This window comes from Mastigoproctus giganteus, chromosome 12 (genome assembly GCF_048544385.1).
Source record: "Mastigoproctus giganteus isolate SK-2022 chromosome 12, ASM4854438v1, whole genome shotgun sequence".
NCBI classification, from domain to species: Eukaryota; Metazoa; Arthropoda; class Arachnida; order Uropygi; family Thelyphonidae; genus Mastigoproctus; species Mastigoproctus giganteus.
Window position 1 is genome coordinate 25,299,353 of NC_143586.1, and position 26,328 is coordinate 25,325,680.

A 26,328-nucleotide genomic window follows, 5' to 3' on the forward strand; every position below is an offset into this window, starting at 1 on the left:
AAGTTTCTTTACGCAGCAATTTTAAAAGTGTCCATAAAGCATTATTAATTCTGTACAAAGTTTCTATATTACATATATATATATGTACACATATGCACAGACGCACACGAGCATTTGCACTTTTATGAAAGAATGACATGAGAATTCTGTCCTATAAAAATGTATAAAAAACTGTACATGGCAGACTACAGATAAAAATAAACCATTTGCTATAATATGTGAACAGGAAACCTTGAAAAATGTAACTACCTGAATCGTCCAGTTTTTGAATCAATATCCTTAATTTCAGATTTTGGATCTGGTGATTTTGAACTCCATGTAGTTAAATGACATGGGTCAAGATCCAGATTTGGACAGAAAACACCACCTGTAGGGTGTTGGGGCAGTGAAACAAAGCAAGTGTCCTGGACACTCCAGAATCCAGCAACTAGGCTATCAATCCATTCTTGGAGATCTTTTCCATAACGTCGTGAATTTGCCAAAGCTTGCCTTAGAAGAACACTTTTGTTTGTGTATCCAAGTAATGCTTCAACGTTACTTAAGTCATGGTCAATGTAAGTCTGACCTGGTCCATTGTGCAGAAATTTCACCTGCTCACTGGATACCCTATGATTGTTGTACACTGCTAGAGGAGTGATAAGGAAACGAGTTTCTGCCACAAGTGACCAGTTATATAGAAGCTGTAATGTCCATATCCCTGGCCGAAGTGGTTGTCGGAAGGCAGGCTTGTGATAAAGAACCTGTGAAAAGAAAGGTGGAAAAAATATGTATTAACAAAATGCACTTTAAAAAAAAAAAAAAGCATGAAAGTAATACCTGATTATAGTGGAGTGTATGCATAGTATATGAAGATTATCATGGTTAACATCAGAGCTAGAAGGAATTATAGGACTGTAATGGCATAAGTATGGTTAGCCATAACTGGCAATTTCATAATACCAACTTGCAGTGGTACCACAGTACCTCTAAATGGGGAGCATGCTCTGTCAATCAAAGCAGTGACTGTGCAGAATATTAGCATCTATGCTGGTCATGGTACATGGGTTTTTCTGTTCGCTTCGGTAACAACTTCAAGTGCCAGATCTCTTAATCAGTAGATCCAGAAATGATGCAGTGCTTTCCACTTCAACCTCCAAAAACCAAATGTTAAACTGAACATTGAAGCTGTTAAGCAAACTGAGAACCTCATCTCACCTCATGTACAAGGGGTTTCCGAAAAGCAAGGTAACACATTTTTTCTCTCGATGATGTTTAATAATATGAAGTTGAAATTACACACCAAGAAATAGGTGAACATGCACTACTTCTCCATAAAGTCTCCAGTTTTATTGATTTTTTTTTTTTTATGTCAACCGCAAACACAAGAGATATTAGAACCTATAGTACTTAGTACCGTGCTTGGGTTATTTGATGCAGTTGTCCCAACGATGGATCAGTTGATTACTGATGCAGTTGTCCCAACGATGGATCAGTTTATCAATACCAGTACTGAAGAAGTCCATGCCCAAATGTAGTAACCAACATTGCACTGCCTGATGAACTACCTCATCCGTGGTGAAATGCTTTCCTGAAAGGTGGTTCAGGGTTCCTTCAGAGGGCTGAACAAATGGAAGTGTGAAGACTAAGTCTGGGCTGTAGGGGGGGGGGAATGTGACAGAGTTTCCCAATGATTACAGCGCAACCACTCACGAGTGGTGTGGGCAGTGTGTGGAGTTACTTGTCGTGCAACAAAATCACGCGGCTTCTAAGGAGTACTGGTCGTTTGCATCAAATGTTGGCTTTCAGTTTTTCCAACATTGCACAATAAAGCTGTGCATTGATTGTTCCTCCCTTCCAAGAAATCCACCAACAGAATGCCTTGGCAATCCCAGAACACTGTGGCCATGACTTTTTGGACACTGAGAACAGTTTTGAATTTTTTGTGCATATGAGATTGTGGATGTTTCTAGGTCATGGAGTCTTGTTTGCTCTCCAGGTAAAGTGATGAACCCACGTTTCATCTGCTGTGATTATGCGAGCAAGAAAATCCTCTCCTTTGTCACTGTATTGCAACAGGTTCTCCAGACACATCCCCATGTGTTTTGCTTTGTCCTCCTCTGAAAATTGTTGGGGCACCCAGCGGCAGCACACCTTTCGAAAGCCAAGGACATCATGAACAATTTTGTGAACAGTCAACTTACTCATGTTCACTATTTGTGCAATTGTACACAGTTTCACTTGCCTGTTTTCAAAAATGACGCCCGTAATACACAAAATGTTGTCTTCTGTCTTGCTCGATGAAGGTCTGCCTGCCCGATATCAATTTTCAATGTCAACACGGCCTCCTTTAAATTCATTGCACCAAAAACACCTGCTTCTTTGTCATCACCTTTTCGCCATACACAGCAACTAGCTCATGGTGAATGTCACTTGGTGAAGACCCTTTTGCTTGCAAAAAGCGAATAACTTCATGAACACCTGTTTTGGACCACACTCGCACAGTAGCCACCATTTTGCAACTGGAATCTGCTGTGAGGGGACAGTACCACAACACTGCACTGGCGGTCTTTTTGAATGTTATTAATGAGTCTATCTGTCCAACGGGTTTCATCTCATTCTCTTTCACCATTATTAAGGGGAAAAAAATGTGTTACCTTACTTTTCGGAAACCCCTCGTATAATAACCAAAACACATTGTCAACATATCTTGACCCAGTATAGGAAGAGTCAACGCCACCTCCACAAAAATCCTAGCGTCTAACTCTATGATGGAAATGTTGGTAACTATAGTACTGAAAAGAGTCACTGACATCATGAACTTGCTTTTACATTACTTCCTGACACACCATAGTGGTGGTGGAATGCAAACAATTTCTGAACAAGGTAAAATACACAGTGATCACTGAATTATGATCACTCCTATGAAAACTGAATGCAACCCGTTGACCACGTGAGGTACGAAAATGCATAGTTAGTCAACCTACGTAGCATAGATAAGGCGTCAGTGGTTCAATAGGTAGTAAAATTCTGAGTGTGATGGGTAAAAGGAAGGATTTATCGGACTTTGATAAAGGACAGATTGCTGGTGCCTCGATTTCCCAAATGGCTGAACTGGTGGGGTGTTCGAGAGACGCCGTAGTTAAAGGTCAGTGAAAGGTTGATGTCAGAGGTAAGCACCGGGTCTGACGACTCGTACAGGTGAACAGGCGCAGCACTGTTGAAGAGCTGGCTACCCAACACAACATGAGCCAACCCGGAACAATATCTGGCATGATAATGCGTCGCACGCATGGACTATACCAGCAAACGACCCCCACCGCATTCTCTCCTAACCAAGGTTCATCAGCATAAAAGACTTATCTGGTGCAAAGAGCATGCAAGTTAGACATTAGAAGACTGGAAGAAGGTGTGCTGGTCGGATGAGTCGTGTTATTTACTCCACACTGTGGATGGTCTTGTACAGATTTGGTGTAAACAACATGAGACTCTTGATCCATCATGCATGGTATCAAAAGTGCAGGCTGGTGGAGGCAGTTGTATGGTGTATGGCACGTTTCACTGGCAGGAACTTCGATCCCTGGGGCATGTGGAACAACGTATCAGTGGTCTCCGCTATCATCAACTGCTTGTGTACACTCCGCTATTTTACACTTTTTCCTGAATGGCGATGGTGTCTTCCAAGATGACAATGTGTGAAGCCATCAGGCACTTGCTGTGCAGGAATGGTTTGAGAAACACAGTTCTGACTTCCAGCATATCGACTGGCCTCCGAACTCCCCTGATATCAATCCCATGGTAGATGACTTCCATCAATCGGTGAAATACCAGCACTTTGCTTATTGGAGGCTTGAAGTGGTGAAACCCATGGCCTAGAGCAAAGGTCTCTAGAGTCTATGGTCTCTAGAGCAAAGTTTTCGGCATCCCCCCTCCCCCCATACTTCTCCTTCAACCCATGCATGGTACTAAGTACTATAGGTTTTGATACCTTTCGTGTTTGGGGTTTTCATAAAAAAAAAAAAAAAAACTTTAGTAAATCTAACTAAGACCTAATTTGAAGAATTGTTTTAAGGTTAATTTTTACACAGTAAATAACAATCATAACAATAATACAGGGTGGGACAGAGAAATCCGCCAATTTTTGAAAGGAAATAGAGAAATTTTGATTTTGTATTTAATGATTACAGGCTGGCCTCGATTAACACAATTAATTTGTTATCAATAGGACAATCAATAGGAAAAATTATAATTGGTCTGTGACCTTCGGGAATGTGCATAAAGAATTTTAAAAATGCCTTTTAAATAACATTTTAACTGCATACCACATAAAAGATAATGAAAATAATTATAGAATTAAATATTTATTGCATAAAATACACAATGAAGAAACTATTTATTATGGAAATATTTGAACAGAGTCATTTGAACAGTGTTGGCTTTCTTTTTTTCGTCAATCAATTTCCGATAGCCAACAATAATCTTCTCTAGACCCTGGTGAAATAAATATCATAGAGAAAATATCACAGAGAACCTCCTTGTTTGAGGTTCTCTGCGATACAAAAAATTTCATCTAGTTCTTTTACCTTTATCTATGGCTTATTTAAAATTTCATTCCTTATTCTTTGTTTTAATTCTTCAATGTTTATGGGTCTAGTGACATATACTTTACTCTTAAGGTAGCCCGACAACCAGGAGTCACAAGCGGTTAAATCTGGAGAATATGCTGGCCACGGAACATCACCGTTCCATGAAACCACATATTCCAGAACATTTCACAAAACATATTGTTGTCCTTGCTGTATGAGCAGTTGCCTCATCTTGTTGGAACTAAACAGTATTAAGATCAATTCTGCAGTGACACAATTCTGGCTCCCCGAAATTTCATAACATTTCCATGTAGTGATCTAATGTAACCATAACCATATTGCCTTCATTGTCTTCAAAGAAGTAAGAGCTATGATTCCAAACAATGCAACCCCACACTATACAGTAATTCTTTCACTGTGAAGAGAGAAACAATGATGGAGCTGTTTCAGATTTTCAGCCACCCAATAGGAAAAATTCTGTCATAAGCAGAACATTCCTGACATCTTCCTTGGTCATAATCCAGAGGAATTGCTTGGAAAAATTCTGACCAGTAGCCAAGTGCCTATCACTTAGCTCTTGAACGACCACTGTGGATTATGTATGGATGAAAATTTGAGATCTTTATGCAGAATTGTGCACGAGTTTCTCAGCGTATCAGCTTGCTTCCTGGCCAAACAGCATGGGAGGTCAGCTCTTCTCACATTTTCAACATCCTCCAGCATTTGTACCCTTCACACAGCACCTGAAGGTTCCTTTTACACTGCAGAAGCACTTTGCTGAAAGTTCTGTACCCATAGCTTTATTGTATTATGGCTGGCAACTGAGCCATGAAGAGGGTTATTGAAGTGAGTGCAAAATTATTTTTTTCTATTTATTTAATTTTCATCACATATCTTTAAATACGTATCAACGTCCCCATTATGCCAATACCTGCAGTAATAATACCCTCAGGACACAAATAAACCGGGTGATTGAGACTATAAAAGATAATTCTGAGACTCTTTCCACCAAAACCTGGTAATAAGATTAAGTAAACCACAGTACATATTTGTTTCATCTATAAACAAATCAACAAGTTCTTGTGACCAAAGTGATCTTTTGTAATAGTGATGTTGCAAACACAGCTGGTAAGTGTTTCCAATATATTGCTATTTTCTATATAAAAATTAATCTTAAAACAAAATTATTCAAATTAGATGTTAGTTTGATTTAATAAAATTTTTAATTCTACTAAAAAAAATTTTAAGAATTCTATAATAATAACTCTTAATTACTGTCTTTGCAGTCACTGAAGAAACAGTAAGAAAATACCATGAAATGTTTGATCCCATTCCATATACCAAATTGGTATTATGTTTATTCGCATTCGGAAATAAACAATAATACCAATGTAGGTTTTGAGTACTTTATTATCTTCAAACAACAGAGTTTACCTGCATCATGCCACTCAAGGAATACCTTAGATTGGCCATCATCTGAACAACTCAAAAGCATTGGGATTCCTTCAAAAAAACTGTCTGGCACTTAGTGTTAAAATAATATGTCCGGATAAGGGCAGTCACATGGCGAGGTATTGAGTCTGCTAGTTCACAAAAGATTCCACAGGTAAGTATTTCCATCCATGCTTGCTGCACTGCTGTCCATAATTCCGTTGCATTCCTGGGTGGAGGTTCCAAAGCTCAAAAGCACCTTTCCACAGAATCCCAAAGATACTCCAGAGGGTTCATGTCCTGTGAATGGGGAGTCCATTCCATAGTGGTAAAATCTGCAGAATACTCTTCAAACCATGTTCTAGTCACCATGGCTCTGTGGGGAGGTGCTGGAAGAGTCCTTTGCCCTGTGGGTGCACGATAACCGTGATTGGTTATTGGAAGTTTAATGGTGCATCAGCATCTAAGGCTATCGTGCGCCAACACGATGACCGTGAAGGGATGCAGATAGTCTGCAAGGATGGACATGTAACCTGGACCGTTCAGAGATGTGTCTAGACGTACCAGAGGTACCAATGCATGCCAGCTGAACATACCCCAGATCATTACTAACCTTCCACTGCCTAAACAGGTCCTTGTTCGAAAGACAGGTGCATAGCTTCATGTGGTTTCTGTCAGATACACACCCGTCCGCTCGAAATAACTGGATACTGGGCTCATCAGACCAGGAGTCCAGTCTCCAATCATCCAAGGCCCAGTGCCGATGTTCCTTCACCCACTTGAGGTGCAGAGTCCTGTGACTCCCATAACCTATTGCGGCTAATGATCGCCTGATGGTCTTGCTGGAGACATTTCTGGCACCTCCCTCATCGAAGTCGGCAGTGATCTGTGCCACAGTCACTCTCCAGTTGGCTGAAACAATGTGAGACAGATGTTGGCAGCCATGTTCATCCACCACCTTTCTCCGCCCCCAGTGCTGTCCACGATGAGATGTTATTCCAGAAATTGCATATTCCCGATACACTCTTGATACTGTAGAATGGGGATAATGCAATTTCTGTATCACCTCTGCTATAGAGTGCCCCATGAGTTGGGCATCCACTATCATCCCTCTTTCAAAGTCGGTTAACTCACGACATTTATCCATATTGACATCGAATTACCGTCTACATGAATGCAGTGTACCTATATACCAAGCAGTGGGTTTGTCCATGAGAGAGAGAGAGCACGCAAGCGAGTGAAGAACAGCATCGTGTTGCCCAGGGACCAGGTATCCCATGAATTCTGTCCTTTCAGTGTGTGTGCGTGCATGTGTGTGTGCGTGTGTGTGTGTGTGTGCGCGCGCGTGCGTGCGTGCACGCAAGGGCTGTCCAATAAAGAGTGATCATAATTTTATTAATAATTGTTTTTTCACAACATACCTATATTAGTCATCCATATTTTGATGGACTTTTTCAAAGTAGCCCCCATTTGATGATGAACTTACTTCAATGTTTCAGCTATTCTTTAAAAACATGGCAGAAGCCAATGTTTTGATGTTATTACAACTTCTTCGGACAACTAGAAACGTCATCCTAACTTTTTACTTTAACTTTTTAATGCTGGCTAATTACCCAATGACAGTATGAGCAATGCAGCATCCACATACTGTTTTTTTTTTTTTTTTTTTTTTTTTTATGAAAACCCCAAACATGAGGAATTAGAACCTATAGTGCCTAGTACTGTGCATGGGCTGATGGTTGAGAAGATGAAAAAAGATACTTGTCGATTTAAGATTTGAATTTCTGTAGATTGCAATTTTCAGGAAATTATATAGGAAAGAGCAGGCTGTTACAGGAAAATGGAAGTTGAGTGAATAAATGAGGAAAAAGAAAAGTTGGAAAGTTACCTGTGCGCAGTTGTGGCAAATGTGATCCCACAAAGTGCCATACAGTTCTGCAGTATGTCCTGTAAAAGTTGTATGTGTGGCCCTACATGCTGATAAACCATTCCTTGAATGTCAAAAAAAGAGATTACCATAACCTTGCCTGCAGAAGTGAACTTTTCCTTTTTTTGGCAATGGCAATTATGTAGGCTTCCAAACAGAGTTTTTGTTGCTTACTCTCCGGGTCGAAATGATGAAGCCATGTTTCACCAGCTGTTATCACCTTGGGCAGAAACTCACCACCTTCACCAAACTCATCCATTGCAGCTCCTGACAAACTTCCATGAGAACTTGCTGTGCATGGAGGTTTGCTCCTTGCATAATACTGTGTGTACTTCTTATTGATATTCAACATCTCTGCCAGTTGTCTCACTGTTATATGACAATTCTCTCATGAGAAGCTGCTGTGTTTATGTTTCTGTAACAACAACAGTGGGATGGATCTCCAAGACCATTAATTTTTATGATTGAATCACTTCCATTTTTAAACTTTCTAAACCGCCTGCAAAGCTGTGTTATATGGAAGCACAGATTCATAAGTCCCTTTTAACATTTCCTACACCTCAGTCGATGTTTTCTTGAGATGGAAACAAAATTCGAAAGCAAAAAAGCAAGCCGAGCAACGGTCCTCTTACACTGGACTGATTTTTTTTTTTTTTTTAAAGCCCAGTTCACTATTAATTCAATTCACAGATGCTAATACAGATCATTATATTCAAATAATAACTCACTCCACCAAGCAAAATTCTTAAATTTTGTTCAAATAATAATTGACACCACAAAAGAGAAGCTTCAGCAGATTCCCGCAAGTCTTGAATTAATCCACAAGGATTTCAGTATATAATCCTTCCTATCATGTTTGGGCAGAATTGCAGACACAAACATTCTGACCTATCTTGCAGTACCCAATTAACATTCTAGGATATGTCAATACTAAAATCTATATTGCAAAATCCTATATTACCCCAGACAACATTTTATGGTCCAATCCAACAGTTTGTAAAACCTATATCTACCATACCTAGAAGTCATACAATTTGTATCCTACATTAAATTAAAATAAATTTTAAGCTCCAGTTCCAGGATCAAATTCATGCTCCAGTTGAACTACAGAATTTGGTAACACCTACAAATCAAAGTCCTAATCAGCATAAGTCCATACAGTATCCGAAGGACAGAGGCAGTTCATGTTCATCTTTGTTTGAGATCCAGCATAGGACAGAATCTTTCCACAAGTACAGAAACTCCCTGACTTATGTAATATTTGACTTACGGAAATTTGACTTTGCGTAAGTTTTTGCCGACCAGTGAAAACTTTAAAAAATCGTGGAAACGTATTTTGCATCCCGTAGGTATAATAGTAATAGTAAAACTAATAGTGCCATGTGAGTGATGCAAGAAAGTAAGCGTATGATCTTATGTAGCATCAGCAAAAAAAAAAAAAAAAAAATTCACACAACCATTCCCTCTAAATGTTTATCCAGTTTCTCCTTGAATTTATTTAAGCTATCAACTTCCACGATGACAGATGGAAGTTTGTTCCAGCAATTAACCACCCGCTGGCTAAAGGCAAATTTCCACACATCTATTCTACAACTGTCTTTCCTCAATTTGAATTTATGCCCCCTTAGGTTTGTAATCTGAGCAAGTGGAAGAATCCCATCAGAATTCAAGGCCTTATACACCTCAATCAGATAACCTCGCAGGTGCCTCGTATCCACACACTGCAATCTGCAGAACATAAGCCTTTCTTCGTAAGACCTTTCATTTCCCTCACCAATCTTGTTGCCCTTCTCTGTACACCCTGAAGCAAATCTACATCCTTCCTAAAATGAGGCCTTCAGACCTGTACGCAGTACTCAAGGTGTGGCTTGACCATTGCCTTATACAAAGGGATAATCACTTCCTTTTCCCTGCTAACAAAATTCCTGTATATCATTGACAAAACCCCATGACCTGCTCTTGCAGCCTGCCTGCATTGCTCAGAAAACTTCATATCTGACTGCACAATTACTCCCAGGTCTCTTTCATTTTCTACCACCCTAAGGGTAGCACCACACAGTTGGTACATTCCTCTGGGGTTACTTCTACCCATATGCAGTACTTTGCATTTGTCAATGTTAAGCTTCAATTGCCACTTCTCAGCCCATCTGCCCAAATTTTCTAGATCCTGTTGCAGTAGCACACTGCAATTACTGTCATTAACAACCCTGCCAACCTTTGTCAATATCATTGATAAATATACAAAACAACAGTGGGCACAACACTGAACCTTGTGGAACTCCACAAATTATATTAGTCCACGAAGAGCAGCATCCATTGATTACCACCCTGTGTTTTCCCCCACTCAACCACCCTTTTATCCATTGTAGCAACTTACCATTAATACCATTCTGCTCCAATTTGTACAGTAGTCTTCCTTTTTTTTTTTTTTTTTTTTTATGAAAACCCCAAACACGAAAGGTATCAAAACCTATAGTACTTAGTACCATGCATGGGTTGAAGGAGAAGTATGGGGGGGGATGCCGGAAACTTTGGCTCTAGAGACTAGACATGGGTTTCACCACTTCAAGCCTCCAATAAGCAAAGTGGTGGTATTTCACCGGTCGATGAAAGTCATCTACCACCTACTTGCACAACAGTGTCAAAGGTTTTCCTGAAATCCAAGTATATGATATCAAAATTATTAGCATTAGCATTAGTAGAGGCATTTGATGCAAGAAAGCAAGCTTATGCAGCATCAGCCAAAAAAAAAAAAAAAAAACACTTCCACTTCACCCCTCTGTTCGTTCAAAATACCTGTCCAGCTGAGCCTTAAATTTATTTAGGCTATCAACTTCCACGACAAGGGATGGAAGTCTGTTCCACCAACCAACCACTCGCTGGCTAAAGGCAAATTTCCGCACGTCTATCCTACATCTGTCTTTCCTCAATCTGAATTTATGCCCTCTCAGGTGATTATTCTGAGCGAGAGGAAGAATCCCATCAGCAATGAGCATGCTCAAACCATTCAATGCTTTATACACCTCTATCAGATCACCTCGCTGGTGCCTAGTCTCCAGAGACTGTAATTTACAAAACTTAAGCCTTTCTTCGTAAGAGCACCCCTTTGTTCCATTCACTAATCTTGTTGCCCTTCTCTGTACTCGTTCCAGCAGCTCTACATCCTTCTTGAAATGAGGCCTCCAGACCTATATACAGTACTCTAGGTGTGGCCTGACCATTGCCTTATACAAGGGAATAATCACCTCCTTATCCCTGCTAGAAAAATTCCTATATATCATTGACAATACACCATGAGCTACTCTTGCAGCCCGTCTGCACTGCTCAGAGAACTTCATATCTGCCTGCACAACTACCCCCAGGTCCCTTTACATTTGTCAATGTTAAACTTCATTTGCCACCTCTCAGCCCATCTGCTCAACCTTTCCAGATCCTGTTGCAGCAGCAGCACAGTGTCAGTAGTGTCCTTGACAACCCTGCTTACCTTTGTATCGTCTGCAAACTTCAACATTAAGCATGATATACCATCATCAATATCATTTATGAATACAGAAAACAATAATGGACCCAACACTGAGCCCTGAGGGACTCCACTAATAACATTAGTCCACGATGAGCAGTGTCCATTGATTACCACTCTCTGCCTTCTCCCCCTCAGCCACCCCTTAATCCACACCAGCAATTTGCCTCCAATGTCACACTGCTCCAATTTGTGCAGCAGTCTTCCATGTGCAACAGTATCAAAAGCCTTTCTAAGATCCAAGTATATAATATCAAAGTTATTCCCTGCATCCAGTTCCTTTGTGACTGCATCATAGTATCCAATCAAATTGGTCAGGCAAGACTTCCCCTTAACAAAACCATGCTGTGTCCGAGCTATAACTGAAGTCTGTCTAGATGATCCTGCAGTGCTTCTTTAACTAGTGCCTCCATTAATTTTCCTGGAACAGAAGTTAAACTCACAGGTCTATAATTGCTTGTGTCAGCCTTTGATCCTCCTTTGTGAATTGGGGTCACATTTGCACATCTCCAGTCTGTGGGTACCTCCCCTGAGTCCAAGGAAGCTCTCATAATTATGGCTAAGGGTTTGCTTAATTCCTCTGCTGCCTCCTTTAATATAACTGGATAGATCCCATCCACCCCAGGTGCCTTTCTTGTGTTTATCTTCAACAGTTTCTCCTCCACTTTACTCCCAGTTATTACAAGATTCTCTAGCTTACTGCTAGAGTTGAATACACCCCTGGCTTTCCCCTAGCTAAATAACTCCTCATGTGTGAATGTCGATGCAAAATATTCATTTAGTTTGTTAGCTACCTGAGCAGGATCATCAACAGTTGACCCATCGATATCAAGTGGACCAATCTGATTCATCCCCTTCCTTCTAGAGTTTACATAAGTAAAGAACTCTTTGCTGTTTTTCTTTGCATCCCTTGCCAAAGATTTCTCGTAATCTGCCTTCGCCTGCCTAACCTCCTTTGTAACTTGGTTACAGATCAATTTGTATCTATCAGAGGTTTCTGTGTCATGTGTTAATTTGTATGTATCCCATGCATGTTTCTTCTCTGCCATATGCCTCATCAGTTCATCTGACATCCATTTAGGCCTAAACCTTGAACAATATTTCTTAGTTGGTATGTAAAGCCTAGTAGCTTCCAAGATAAGTTCTTTGAATGCTTCCCATTTTGCATTTGCTGTTGGTAACATCATCAGTTGGTTCCACTGTATAGAATTTAAATACTGTCTCAGTCCATCGTAGTCGCCTTTGCGAAAGCAATAACCCTTCCCTTTACCCCTAATGGTAGTTACCTCTTTGAGTAAATTCCACTTCAGCACACTGTGATCACTGCCACCTAGTGGTTCATTTATCTGCAGATTCTTAATGCATGAAGAATCACTGCTGATAATCAAATCAAGAGTATTCTTCCCTCTAGTTGCCTCCTGAACATGCTGATGTAGAAAACAATCATCCAATAAATCCACAAAAGCCTTGCTAGTGTGTGAGTGACCAGCCCCCAAACTCCAGTCAATATCTGGGAAATTAAAATCTCCCATTATAAGACTCTCTGATTTACTGGCCCACTCTATTTCCCTGTACAGTTTCTTATTATACTCATCAGAGTCATTAGGCCTATAGCACACTCCTACTCTCAATTTTGATCTTCCAATGCTTATGTCACACCAAACTGACTCGACACTGCACTGTCCAGCTATGTCCACTGGCTTCACTTCCTTGGATTTTATGTATTTCTTAACTAATAGCATAACCCCTCCTCCCTTCCTATCCAGTCTATCCTTTCTGTAGATGTTGTACTCCCCAAATTCCAGTTCTGCATACCTTATATCTGTGTGACACCAAGTCTCTGATATCCCAACAATATCTGCCTTTGATGTTTTGAGCGCCATACCTCAAATTCATCAAATTTATTTACTAAACTCCTAGCATTGGTGTACACGCAAGTATACATGCACCTATTTCTATTCTTAGCTACCCTAACACAACCCATGTATTTACTTGTACCGCAATGACTCCCAGCAGTCTCTGAAATATCCTGAATCTTGTTTTTCAGGCTTCTGCTCATTCCAATAGAAGCAGTGCAAGAATCTCTTTTACCTCTGCCAGTGGCTACTGTTAATCTATTCGTCTTTGTATCCCCCAAGCTAGCAGTTTTCCGACCCACCTAACACTGCCTCGATTTCATCAGCAAATATTCTTGCACCCTTTCTATTTAAGTGTATCCCATCCCTGTAGAAGCAATCTCTCCTGTTAACAAGTACAGTACAGGCTGAAAAAAATTCTACCCCTTGAGCCTTGCACAATCTTTCCAGGGCCGAATTGATCGAGAAGGCTCTCATCATATACTCCCTAATTATTTGCATCCTTTGCAACCACATCATAGTATCCAATGAAATTTGTCAGACAAGACTTTCCCTTAACAAACTCATGCTGTGTCTGATCCTGCAAAGCATCTTTAACCAGTGACTCCATTATTTTACCCGGAACAGAAGTTAAACTAACTGGTCTGTAATTACTCCCCTCACCTTTCAATCCCACTTTGTGAATTGGGTATACATTTGCACATCTCCAGTCCATGGGGACCACCCCTGAGTCCAAGGATGTTCTCATAACTATGGCTAAGGGTTTGCTTAGTTCCTTTGCTGCCTCCTTTGATATAACTGGATAGATCACATTCACCCCAGGTGCCTTTCTTATGTTTAACTTCAACAATTTCTCCTCCAATTTGCTCTCAGTTATTACAAAATCATTAAGCACCCTGCTACAATTTGAAAACCTTCTGGCAATTTCCTTCCTTTATAACTCCTCATGTGTGAATGTAGATGCGAAATAATCATTCGGTTTGTTTGCTATCTCAGCAGATTCATCAACAGTTGAACCATCGATATTGAGTGGACCAATCTGATTCATCCCCTTCCTTTTAGATATTATATAAGTAAAGAAATCCTTGCTATTTTTCTTAGTATTCTTTGCCAAAGATTTCTTGTAATCTGCCTTCGGCTGTCTAATCTCCTTTGTGACTTGATTACAGACTAGCTTATATCTGCCATAGGCTTCTGTGTCGCCTGATAATTTATATGCATTGCATGCATTTTTCTTCTCTGCCACGAGTCTCAGTTCATTTGACAACCATTTAGGCCTAAACTCTGAACAATATTTCTTAATAGGTATGAAACATCTAGTAGCTTCCACGATTAATTCCTTGAATGTTTCCCACTTAGAATTTGCTGTTGGTAACATCACCAGTTGGTCCCACTGTACAGAATTTAAAAACTGTCTGAGACCACTGTAGTCATCTTTATAGAAGTAAAAACCCTTTTGTCTACCCATAATGGTAATTATATCTTTAAGTAAATCCCACATCAGTAAACTGTGATCACTGTGACTTAGTGGTTCCTTTAACTGCAAATTCTTAATACACGAATGATCACTGCTGATAACCAGATCAAGAGTATTACCCTCTCTGGTTGCCTCTCGAACATGCTGCTGCAGAAAACAATCATACAATAAATCCACAAAAGTCTTGCTAGTGTGTGAGTGACCAACCCACAAGTTCCAGTTTATATCTTGGAAGTTAAAATCCCCCATTATAAGACATTCTGATTTACTAGTCCATGGAAGTTGAAAATTTTGCTATAACAGTAGACTCTCTATTTTCCGGGATAGATGGTAAAAAACAAATTCCAGATAATCGATTTCCCAGTTAATCCAAAAATACAGAAGTTCTCGACATACATAAGAGATACGTTCTAGGACTTCTTTCTTTGTTGAGTTTTACATAACTCAGGAATGACTAGTAATATATTGCTACTAATTGAGAAATCTGAATTCAGCACGATACTTGTTAACGTATTGTGCTGAATCCAGAATTCTAAATTATTCTCTCAGATTTCTCATAATGGTCAAAATGAAATTTTCTGTAAAGAACTTCACAGGGTTAAGGTGAAAACTCACTATTATCACCCTGCGTGAGTTCACATTTTACTAAAGCGCATTTCTGGGGTCAACAAAAAACAATCACCCCTCCATTCATTCCAAATATCTGTCCAGCTCAGCCTTAAATTTATTTAGGCTATCAACTTCCACAACAAAAGATGGAAGTCTGTTACACCAACCAACTACCCGCTGGCTAAAAACAAACTTCCGCACATCTATCATACAACTGTCTTTTCTCAATTTGAATTTATACCCTCTCAGGTGATTATTCTGAGCAAGAGGAAGAATCCCATCAGCATTCAGCATGCTCAAACCATTCAAGGGTTTATACACCTCAATCAGATCACCTCGCAGGTGCCTAGTCTCCAGACACTGTAATCTGCAAAACTTAAGTCTTTCTTCATAAGAGCAACAATTCATTCCATTCACTAATCTTGTTGCCCTTCTCTGTACTCGTTCCAACAGCTCTACATCGTTCTTAAAATGACACCTCCAGACCTGTATACAGTACTCAAGGTGTGGCCTGACCATTGCCTTATACAAGGGGATAATCACTTCCTTATCCCTGCTAGAAAAATTCCAGTATATCATTGACAAGACACTATGAGCTACTCTTGCAGACTGTCTACACTGCTCAGAAAACTTCATATCTGCCTGCACAATTACACCCAGGTCCTTTTCGTTCTCTACCACTGTCAGTGTGATAAGGTTATTTTGTATGGAAAATATAATACTACTGACAGAATTAACTTATACTTAGTTTATAAGATAGTTTTCTTTGTATCTACAGTCGTTTCCCGCCAAAACTGAAAAATCGCGATTTCTGATTTCTACTGAGCCTACACTGGAAATAGGTACCTCAAACCACTATTTAAAATGCCAGTATTTGACTTATTGCTACGAAAGTGAATTTAATGCAGAAATTATGGCTGAAAAATCAAATAATGACAAAATTCTGGACAATGACTTAAAAGACTCCTCTGAAAATGTAGCTAGAGTGCTCATGGAGAAAGTCCCTGTTAATGAGGAAAATGGTAATGAACTGGATAGCTGGCCTCCTGGCCTCCTCAGTATTAAGAAGGGCAGGAAAGGAAAAAATCAATAAACTATAGAAATTCCAGTGATGCAACAAAAGATAGAAGAACTAAAACTAGACTACCTAACAAATTTGACTGACCCTATCAAACAGGCAAAGGAAACCAGAGTGTATCTAGAAGAATATATGCACAAGCAAACCAGCAGGATTACTTCTGCAATTAGGCTGCAGATAGTGAACTGTTGGTCACTGCTTGAGCAGCGCCTGATTGAATTAAACACAGAGAACCAAGTGTTAAAATCAAAATTAGAGGTTACAACTGAGGAGAAGAACAACTATAAAACAATGAACACATTAACCTATGGCAAAGGTTAATGGCAAACAGGACATAACTAAAGCAAAACAAAGAGCTACTAAGCAACCTAATATAAACAAGGAAAGCAACATTATTATTCTGAAAGCAAAAAGTGACTCTACTTATAAAACCAGTGAGGCAGTTAAGGACACAGTGGTAACAAAGCTGAGGCCTCATCTGAGAGAAATAAAGATAAACAACATGCGGAAAATCAGGAATAATGGAGTCCTAATCGAGGTAGCAAGCAAAGAAGATCTAAGAAAAATAGAAAACCATCCTGAAATGGAAAAACCTGGCTTGCTCCCTGAAAATCCAAAAGGGAAAAACCCTAATATTATAATCTTTGATGTACCTGTGTGAGTAATAGAAAAAGAATTCATGATGGATATCTACTTCAAAAACTTTAACAATGAAATGACAATAGATGAATTTGCTGAATTCCTGCTGAAAAGAGCAACAAAAAACAAGAGGAATGGACAACTCAACACAATTGCAGAAATTACACCAAAAATTTGGAAGGTATTGCAGGGACAACAGAGAATCTATGCTGGCTGGACCAGTCATAGATTTAGAGAACACTTCCCTATCCAAAGTTGCTTTAACTGCCATACATATGGTCACATTGCTAGAGACTGCAGTCAGAAAGAACCTGTTTGTGGTCACTGTGTAGTAACTGGCCATGATTACAAAAATTGCAAAAATAAGTCTCAGCAGCCAAAATGTGCAACCTGCAAGGCAGCACGGCTGACTGACTATACACATAGTATCAGGGATGACAAATGCCCCAGTTATAAAAATATGGCAAAACTTATTCAATCTAGAACCAACTATGGGCCAGATTGAAAATGTAAATGTGACTAGAGCTCTAAATCTTGTCCAATTGAATGCTCAAAGAGCAAGAGCCATTGTAGATCAGATCAAACTCAAATTGGAAGAAAATAATATAGATATCTTGGTACTCCAGGAACCCTACACACATATGGGTAGGGTTCAGGGATACCCAAGAGGCTATAAAATAATAGAATACACCTCAGGTGTCCCTTCTATAGCAATACAGTAAACCCCGCTATTTGTGGTATCTGTATTCACGGTCGCTGATTTAATATAAAATGAAACCTAAAAAAATTGAATTTTAAATTGCCGTGAACGTTTTCCGCCAAAAAAAAAAAAAAAAACATGGGCGTGGCTAAAATGATCTTTCCCGGTCAAAACAGCGCTCGGTGGGGGGGGGGGGTGACAAAATCGCGAGCGTGGATGTTTCTCGCTAATCCTTGTTCAGTATGTGCTATGCGCTTGTCATGGAAGAATTCGTGGTTTGCTTTTAATTTATATGCTTATAAATTGAATAAATTTATCAATTTATATATCAATTTATAAATTGATATGCTTACAAAAGTGAAAAATATACCGTTTGCAGTGTGTTAGTGAAAACAGACTTTTTCGAGTGTGTTAACGGAAGTAACTGACGTTATTGTGGACAAATTCTTTTCTAACCTCTACAAAAATATCGCTATGAATAACAAGGGAATTGTGAAAAGATCAAAGAAGGTGATGATATTAGCGAATAAATTTCAGTTATTAGACAAAATTTCTAATGGTGAAAGTGTCTCCTCAGTGGCAAAACATTATAAAATGAATGAGTCAACGGTACGATCAATCAAGAAATCGGAAGAAAAATCCACCGTAGTGTCCGTGAAAACGTGCTAATTGCTTCAAAAATTTGCTCTGTAACTCTTAATGTTAAATTAGAAAAAAATGGAAAAAACTTTAAATCTGTGGACAGAAGACCAAACTCAAAATAAAATTCCGTTAAGTTCACTCATCACTCGTGAAAAGGCAAAACTCCTTTATCAACACTTTAGCGAAACTGGTGATAGCACTGGCGGGATAAGTTTTTTAGCTAGCAAAGGTGCTGGTTTGAAATTTCTAATAAATATTATATTTAATATTAAATTGTTTCTTATTTTCATTTCGATGCCACATGCTTGCATTTCACTATGTACTGTCTATGTACATAGTCATATTATGAAGGTACATATAATACATACATAGACAAAATTTTAGACTAGTTTTTCTTATATATTTCATACTTTGGAACAGAACCCCTTTATTACTATGGGAGCCATAACTCAGTATTCGCGTTTTCGGTATTCGTGGCATTTCTCAGGAACATAACCCCCGCGAACAGAGGGGGTTTACTGTAGTAGTTAAAAATACTGACCTTACAGTCACAAAGGTGGGTCACCTCTCCTCCCCAGTGGGAGTGTGTGCCTATACCACCAGTGCTGTAGGACAGTTTTACATTATTTCACTATATTCCAGACCAGGTGAAGATATAAATCCAACTAATGAATACCTACAAGTAGTCACAAACTTGCTACCTACTGCAAATATCATAGTGTGTGTGCTGATGTCAACTGCCGGTCAGCCTTAGGGCATAGCCGTACGGAAGACAGAGCAGGCACAAACAACGGCCAGATACTTTCAGATTATATAGCCACCTCACCCTTTCATGTGCTAAACCAACCAAATAACCTCCCAACTTTTAGCAGTACCATGTGGGAGAGTGACATTGATGTTACTCTTGCCACCAATTCAATAGCTTATAAAATCACAGATTGGTGTGTCCAGCCAGCCTGGACCACATCAGATCACAGAGCCATTTCCTTCAAATTAAACAGGCAATTACAAACAACCCAACACTCCCTGTTGGATATCAAAAGGTATAACCTTAAAAAGGCAAACTGGCAGATTTTTGCAGAACATAGAGCAGCTGAGCTGCAAAAACAGGAAACTGAGTAGTCTAGATCAGACAACTGTAGCCCGAACGAGCAAGCACCGACTATGACAAACATTTTAATAAAAACAGCAACCCTGTCCATCCCATGGAAAAAACCGAGGAAGCAGACAGTTTCCTGGTGGTGCCCCGAACTGACTATACTCAGAAGTAGGGTACACCAGGCGAGGAGACATTTTCAACGAGCCAGAACATCTTGGCCACAAAATGAGGTGGATGCAATGAGAGATTCTTATAGAACTCTCAGGAATCAGTATACAGCCCCCCCCCATAAGAGACAAGAAAAAGGAATGCTGGAGGGACTTGGTGGGGAACTACTGGAAACAATAACCCTTGGGGAGTTGTCTACAGAATAGTGACCAACAAGCTGTCAAGAGGAGATGTCTTAGAAACTACTGTCAAACCAGATGGAACCCCAACCCTGTGTTGGGTGGATTCTGTAAATAACATCCTAGACAGTATCATTCAGACTGAAACAGGAAATCATTCCCCCACCCAGCTAAACATTATAAAAGAAAACACTGAATATGACAATGCCAATATTGAACCTCTGTTCACTATATAAGACTTAGAAATAGCACTATCTAAAACCAAAAACAATAAATGCCCAGGTTTTGACCTCTTAGAGTTTGAGATTATCAAAAAATTAGCGGAAATAGCACCAGATAAATTAATAGCACTATATAATAACTGTATGACAGAAGGTATATTCCCAAAAATATGGAAACAAGCTGTGTTAGGGAAAATATATGAAAGACTAATATATAGCAGATTAGCTCAATATTACACAGAAGCAGGTTTGCATTCCAACAATCAGTATGGTTTTAAGCAGGGCAATTCTATGGAGGATGCCATGCACCACCTACTGACAACAGTTAAAAACACAGAGGAAAAATATATGCTGGCAATCTACATTGACTTTGCTGGGGCATTTGACTCACTCTGGTGGCCTAGTGTCCTTAGGAGACTTCGCCAGGCAAATGTCCCACACAAACCTCTATAAGGTAATAAACAGCTACCTTACAGACAGAAGTGTCTCAGTACGCACAAGGTTCCAGGAATTGACACGCCCTGTGAATAAAGGCTGCCCGAAGGGTTCAATCTTTGGCCCTTTCTTTTGGAACATTGTTCTGGACGAATTTCTGGCCTTGGATCTGGGCCCAGTGGAAAGCCTGGCCTTTGCAGATGACATGATTTTGCCTGTAAAAGGTAACTCACTAGTGGTTGTAGAGCAAAGATCAAATGCCGCCCTCTTGCAGCTGCAGGAATAGGCACAAATGCACATGCTCAAAATATTGCCTGAAAAAACCAAACAAATACTTCTAAAAGGCAATTTGGACATAAGATGTCCACAAATCAAAATTAACACAACCACTATAAACATGGTAACAGAACTAAAATATCTTGGAGTGGTCTTTGATTCAAAATTAACTTTTTACCCCCATTTGATCTACTTGGTGAAGAAAGTGAGAAATTATGCAGGTATGATTGCCAGGATCAGTCAAGCAGACTGGGGACTCAAAAGAAAGACCCTGGCAATCATATACCGTGCAATGTTCCTACCTGTTATCACCTATGGAGCCGGTGCGTGGTTCATCCGCTCGGCCATAGTAAGAAATAGGAATAAATTAGAATCGATACAAAGGACAATACTACTCACTATTACCAGAGCATGTCGCACAGTAAGCACACCTGCACTACAGTTGCTGGCCGGAACTCTCCCACTTTACCTGGAAGTAGCCAAAAGAGGCTTATATTATAGATTTAAAAAGGGCATACCCACAGAATTTCTGGGGATAGCCCTTGATACAACCAACACCTTCAATGATGAAAGAAAAAGAATAGCCCCAAAGCTCCATGAGCTATGGCAAACAAAGTGGGAGCAGGAAACCAGAGGTCTGGTTACCACACGGTTTCTGCCACCAGTGTCAATGGTTAGCCCAAAGCCACCTAAGTGGTATGCCCCTGGACTTTTTACAACATTTATATTGACGGCTCATGGCTCCCTAAAGGCAAAACTGACCTCCTTAGGCTGACCGATGACCCAAACTGCACCTGTGGCGAAAGTGAAGACTGGGCACACATTCTATATGAATGTATAATATATGACATCCCCAGAACAGAGCTAATAGCACAGATTGGTCCCCTTCCCAGGGGAGAAGAACATCCGTTCATCATAGGAGAGCAAAATTATAAAGCTTTTACATCTTTCACACAGAAAGTATTCGAAATGCACAGAGCAATGCAAAGAATGGCAATTCAGCCCCCCCAGCAATTAAACAATAATCAATAGTAAAATTGCCCAAGTTTCCCACCACACCCAGACAATGACTTAAAAACTGTTAGGATAGCAGTATTCTGCACCCTGACATAACAAAACTCCCCAGGACTACCCTGTCATATGTAGGAACCTGGGTCCCCACACCAAATAAGTAACCATGTAGGGGAGGGAGATGTACAGGCAGCCAGGGAAGCAGATTAACTGAAAAATATCAGTAAGCTAGTAGCAAGGGGATGCAATGTAGAATGAAAGAAGAATGAATGAATGAGAATGAAAGATAGAATAAATAGGCTGGGCACTGAGTGAACTAGGAATTATGGTAAAAGGGAATAAATGGTAGTTTTGGTGACAGAAAGAATGACCTAGCATGAGGGAAACAGCGAGTGAATGGAATGAGTGAAAGAGCAAATGTAATTGGACGAAAGAATACAAAGTTAAAAATAACTTACATTACTTTATATATACTGTGCCAACAAACATTTACTAACCACATAAACACTATCACTGCATTCTCCCCTGGCCTGCAAAAAAAAAAAAAAAAAACCTTGCGGCTAGGCCTGCACCACAACTGAAGAATAACAGTAAGTTGCGGTGCCCAGAGAGTGCAGTGCAGAAAGTAAGAGTCGAATAAATGAGATGAGAGCTAGAAGAATGAATAAAAGTGTAAGCGTGTGAGAAAAAGAACACAAACCATACATGCTACAGTAAAGTATACACTAACCCTAGTTTTAATTAGTATTTAAATTTACACTACACATCAGTGCATTCCCTCCTGGTGTGTGAGAAAAAGATGAATGAGTTGAGTGAAAAAATAAATAAATCAAAATATATATATATATATATATATATATATATATAAAAAACTTAGAAAAAAAATTATAAAATAAGAAAAAAGTATTAAAAAAAATAATAAATAAAAAAAAATAAATAATAAAAAAAAGGGGGAAAAAATGCAAGTAGAGTGAAAATGCAGATTATGAATGAAGTAAATGTGTCTCTCCCACCCCCTCGCCTGCTGGGTTCTCCACTGCCAGCTAACAATATTCCCACCCCCGGAGTGGGATGGGCAGCTTGACCTTCATACCGGATTCGACACTGTTTGGACATGACACCGACGAAGACATTCTGCGGTTTTGCTGCCAACACGCCATTGGCGATCTGAACTGGGTACTCTAACCTGATTCCCTTTAAAACCCCATCCCCAGGCAGGGGAGGGAGGAGACCTCTGTCTCCTCTCCTCCCTGCCTACTCCCATACTTTGCCTGGTGGGGCTCGTCTCCACTGACCTCTTTAGGGATGCCTACTCTATCGTCCCTATTCTTCTATCAGTCTTCCCCCCCCCTCACTAAATCGACCAAGTACACTCTGAACAATGCCGCCAAATTATAATCAACGTCTAAATTCTTCCGGTTTTGTGTAAATCTCTAAGACAACTAACACTATTAGCTTTTATCTAGTGTCTAGCCTCACATGTCTATATTTAACATCAAAATTTTGCTCAACCTATTTGGCCTTTAACACATCTCTTTAGCATTCAACCCCAACCAGCGATTTCCTAACAGCAATCCCATTAAGCATTAATGTCAAATGCAAATTTTTTTTTTTTTTTTTTTTTTAAATAGGTCCTAGCCACTGAAATCCCAGGAAACTAGGTGGCAGGACCTGCCAAAGCAATTTGTTGTGATACTAGATACACCTGGCTAGCCTCCACGTGGCAGGGTATGGGAACGTTGGGCCCCACTAGGGGCCTGGCGGCCAATAAGCCAGATAAACAATGGGCACAACATATCACACTGCAGACATGGCCCACACACTTTCAAGTCTCTTTTCAAGTCTCTCGATACAGTGTGTTTCGCTGTATCGAGGACAATGTACTGTCCTCGATACAGCGAAACACACATGGAGATGGGAGAAATCCCAGCTGCCGTCTAACATGAACATACCTTATACCTTGTCAGTGTAGTACCACAGAGTTGATATGTCACTCTGGGGTTACTGTTTCCCATATATAGTGTTTTACATTATATATGGTAAACTACATTTGCCACCTCTCAGCTCATCTGCTCAACTTTTCTAGATCCTGTTGCAGCAGCAGCAGCGTACTGTCATTAGTGTCCTTAACAACCCCGCCAACCGTCATATCATCTGCAAACTTGGACATTAAGTCATCAATATCATTTATAAATACAGAAAACAACAATGGACCCAACACTGAACCGTGAGGCACTCCACTGATAACATTAGTCCTCGAAGAGCAGTGTCCATTGATTACCACCCTCTGTCTTCTCCAACTCAACCATCCCTTTATCTATAGCAGCAATTTGCCTCCAATGCCACACAGCTCCAATTTGTGAAGCAGTCTTCCATGTGCAACAGTATCAAAAGCCTTTCTAAGATCCAAATATATGATATCAAAGTTATTCCCTGCATCCAGTTCCTTTGTGACAATAATAATTATTGTTAATAATAAAACATGGAAAGAGAAGGTTCTTACTATTATTGTAAGAACCTTCTCTTTTTTTTCACCCTTTTTTGCTTGTTACTTCGATCTCAATTGTGCAATTTGTGCATATCATGATTGTCGTTATTGATTGCTTATTATTATTATTTTGTTGTTTAAATTTTACAATTCTAAAAGGGAAAAAAAAAAAACAGAGTGAAAAATTTACGTAAATCCGTAGTTGCGTTAACACTGGGACTTACTGTATCCAAAAAATGTTCAGCGACCTATGTAAAAAATAGATAAAAAACATACCATGCACTACTCATGGGTCCCTTTATTTTATGCGATGTCGATTTTAAATCTAATAGCTTCCCTTTAATTTTTAGAATGTCTTGTATGGTTTGGTCACCAACACTATAATTTTTTTTTTTTTTTTTTTTTTTTATGAGAACCCCAAACACGAGAGGTATTATAACCTATAGTACTTAGTACCGTGCTTGGGTTGGAGGTTGAGAAGACGAAAGAAGATATTTGTTGATATTGGACTTGAACTTCTGTAGATTGTAATTTTCAGGAAATACGTATGAAGGAAGGTTGTTCCAGAAAACGGCAGTTGAATGAATAAATGAGGAAGATGAAAGTTGGTTCTGTGGGTTTGAAGTTGAACAGTAAATGGATGTTGGCTGGTGGCGGCACGTGTTCGAACTGTTTTGAAAGAGAGAGCGGGAATTATAGAAGCCAATTCAGAAGAACAGTGCCCATGGAAGTATCTGTAGAAGAGGCATGCAGCAGAAACAGTGCGTCTATGAGAAAGTGAGTGGAGAGACTCTGTTAGAGATGAATCATTAATTAACCTAACTGCCCTCTTCTGAATGGAATCAAGAAGCCTGAGAGAGGTTTTGGGGGCACCACCCCCAGATATGGGAACAATATTCCATGGCAGGGCGGATTTGCGATTTATACAGAGTGAGCAGCTGTTTGGGAGAAAAGTAACGCCGAGAGCGAAAGAGAAAACCAAGTTTTTTAGATGCAGAGGAAGCAATATCTGTAATGTGCTTGTGCCAAGAGAGATTAGAAGTCAGGGTAATCCCCAAAAGAGATATATCATTTTGCCTAGAAATCGGAGTGTCACTAAAGATAAGCACAGGAGCAGAAGAATCCTTTTTGCGAGATATAAGACAAGATTGAGTTTTAGAAGGGTTGAAATCAACTAAGTTGTCTTTGCCCCACTGGAGAATTACCTGAAGATCGGCATTTAAGGAATTGGCAGCAGATTTTCGAGAACTTCAGCTGATTGAGCTGGACAAGGTTTCTCAAAATGGAAAGTTGAATGCAATGTGCTATCATCGGCAAAACTATGGATAGGATTTCCAGTCAATGGAAGAAGGTCATTGACATACAAGAGGAAAAGAGTGGGGGAAAGAACTGAACCTTGGGGGACACCGGCATTAGTGGAGAAGTTAGAAGACAGAGAGCCATCTACCATCACCCTCAGTGAGCGATCAGAGAGAAAACTGGATAACCAATTACTAAAAACAGTTGGCAAACCATAAGATGGAAGCTTGTTTAGAAGACCTTTATGCCAAACACGATCAAAAGCCTTTGAGATGTCAAAAGCAACTACTTGTGTTTCACCAAACCTTTCCATTGAATTAGTCCATAAATGGGTAACATAAGCCAGAATATCACCAGTGGATCGACACTGACGGAATCCATACTGGCGATCGTTGATCAGACGGAAGGTTTCTAGGTAGTTTAAGAGTTGGCGGTTAATTGATTTCTCACCCTTTTTAGGAACTGGCTGGATATGAGCAAATTTCCAAGCAGAAGGAAAAACACCTTTGGAATAAGAAAGTGAAAAAAGGCGGCAAAGAATAGGAGTAAGTTCAGGAGCACAGGTTTTGAGAACAACTGGAGAAATACCATCAGGACCTGGAGCTTTCTTAGCATCAAGATTCATCAAAATCCTTCTGATATCCTTTTGACGGAAGACCACAGGAGGCATTGAATGGAGCGTGTTAGGAATGGTGGGAGGTGTTTTACCAA

The 26,328-nt window shown here is 39.8% G+C and overlaps 1 protein-coding gene across 1 annotated transcript in view; it reads right to left on the reverse strand.

Moving 5' to 3' along the window:
• Positions 1-245: 245 nt before the first annotated feature.
• The window catches only part of oxt (Xylosyltransferase oxt), a 214,324-nt gene continuing 188,241 nt past the window's right edge, over positions 246-26,328 (reverse strand). The window contains exon 13 of the mRNA XM_090385682.1: positions 246-740. Coding sequence (XP_090241808.1) covers positions 246-740 — 495 coding nt within the window. The remainder of the gene's footprint in view (positions 741-26,328) is intronic.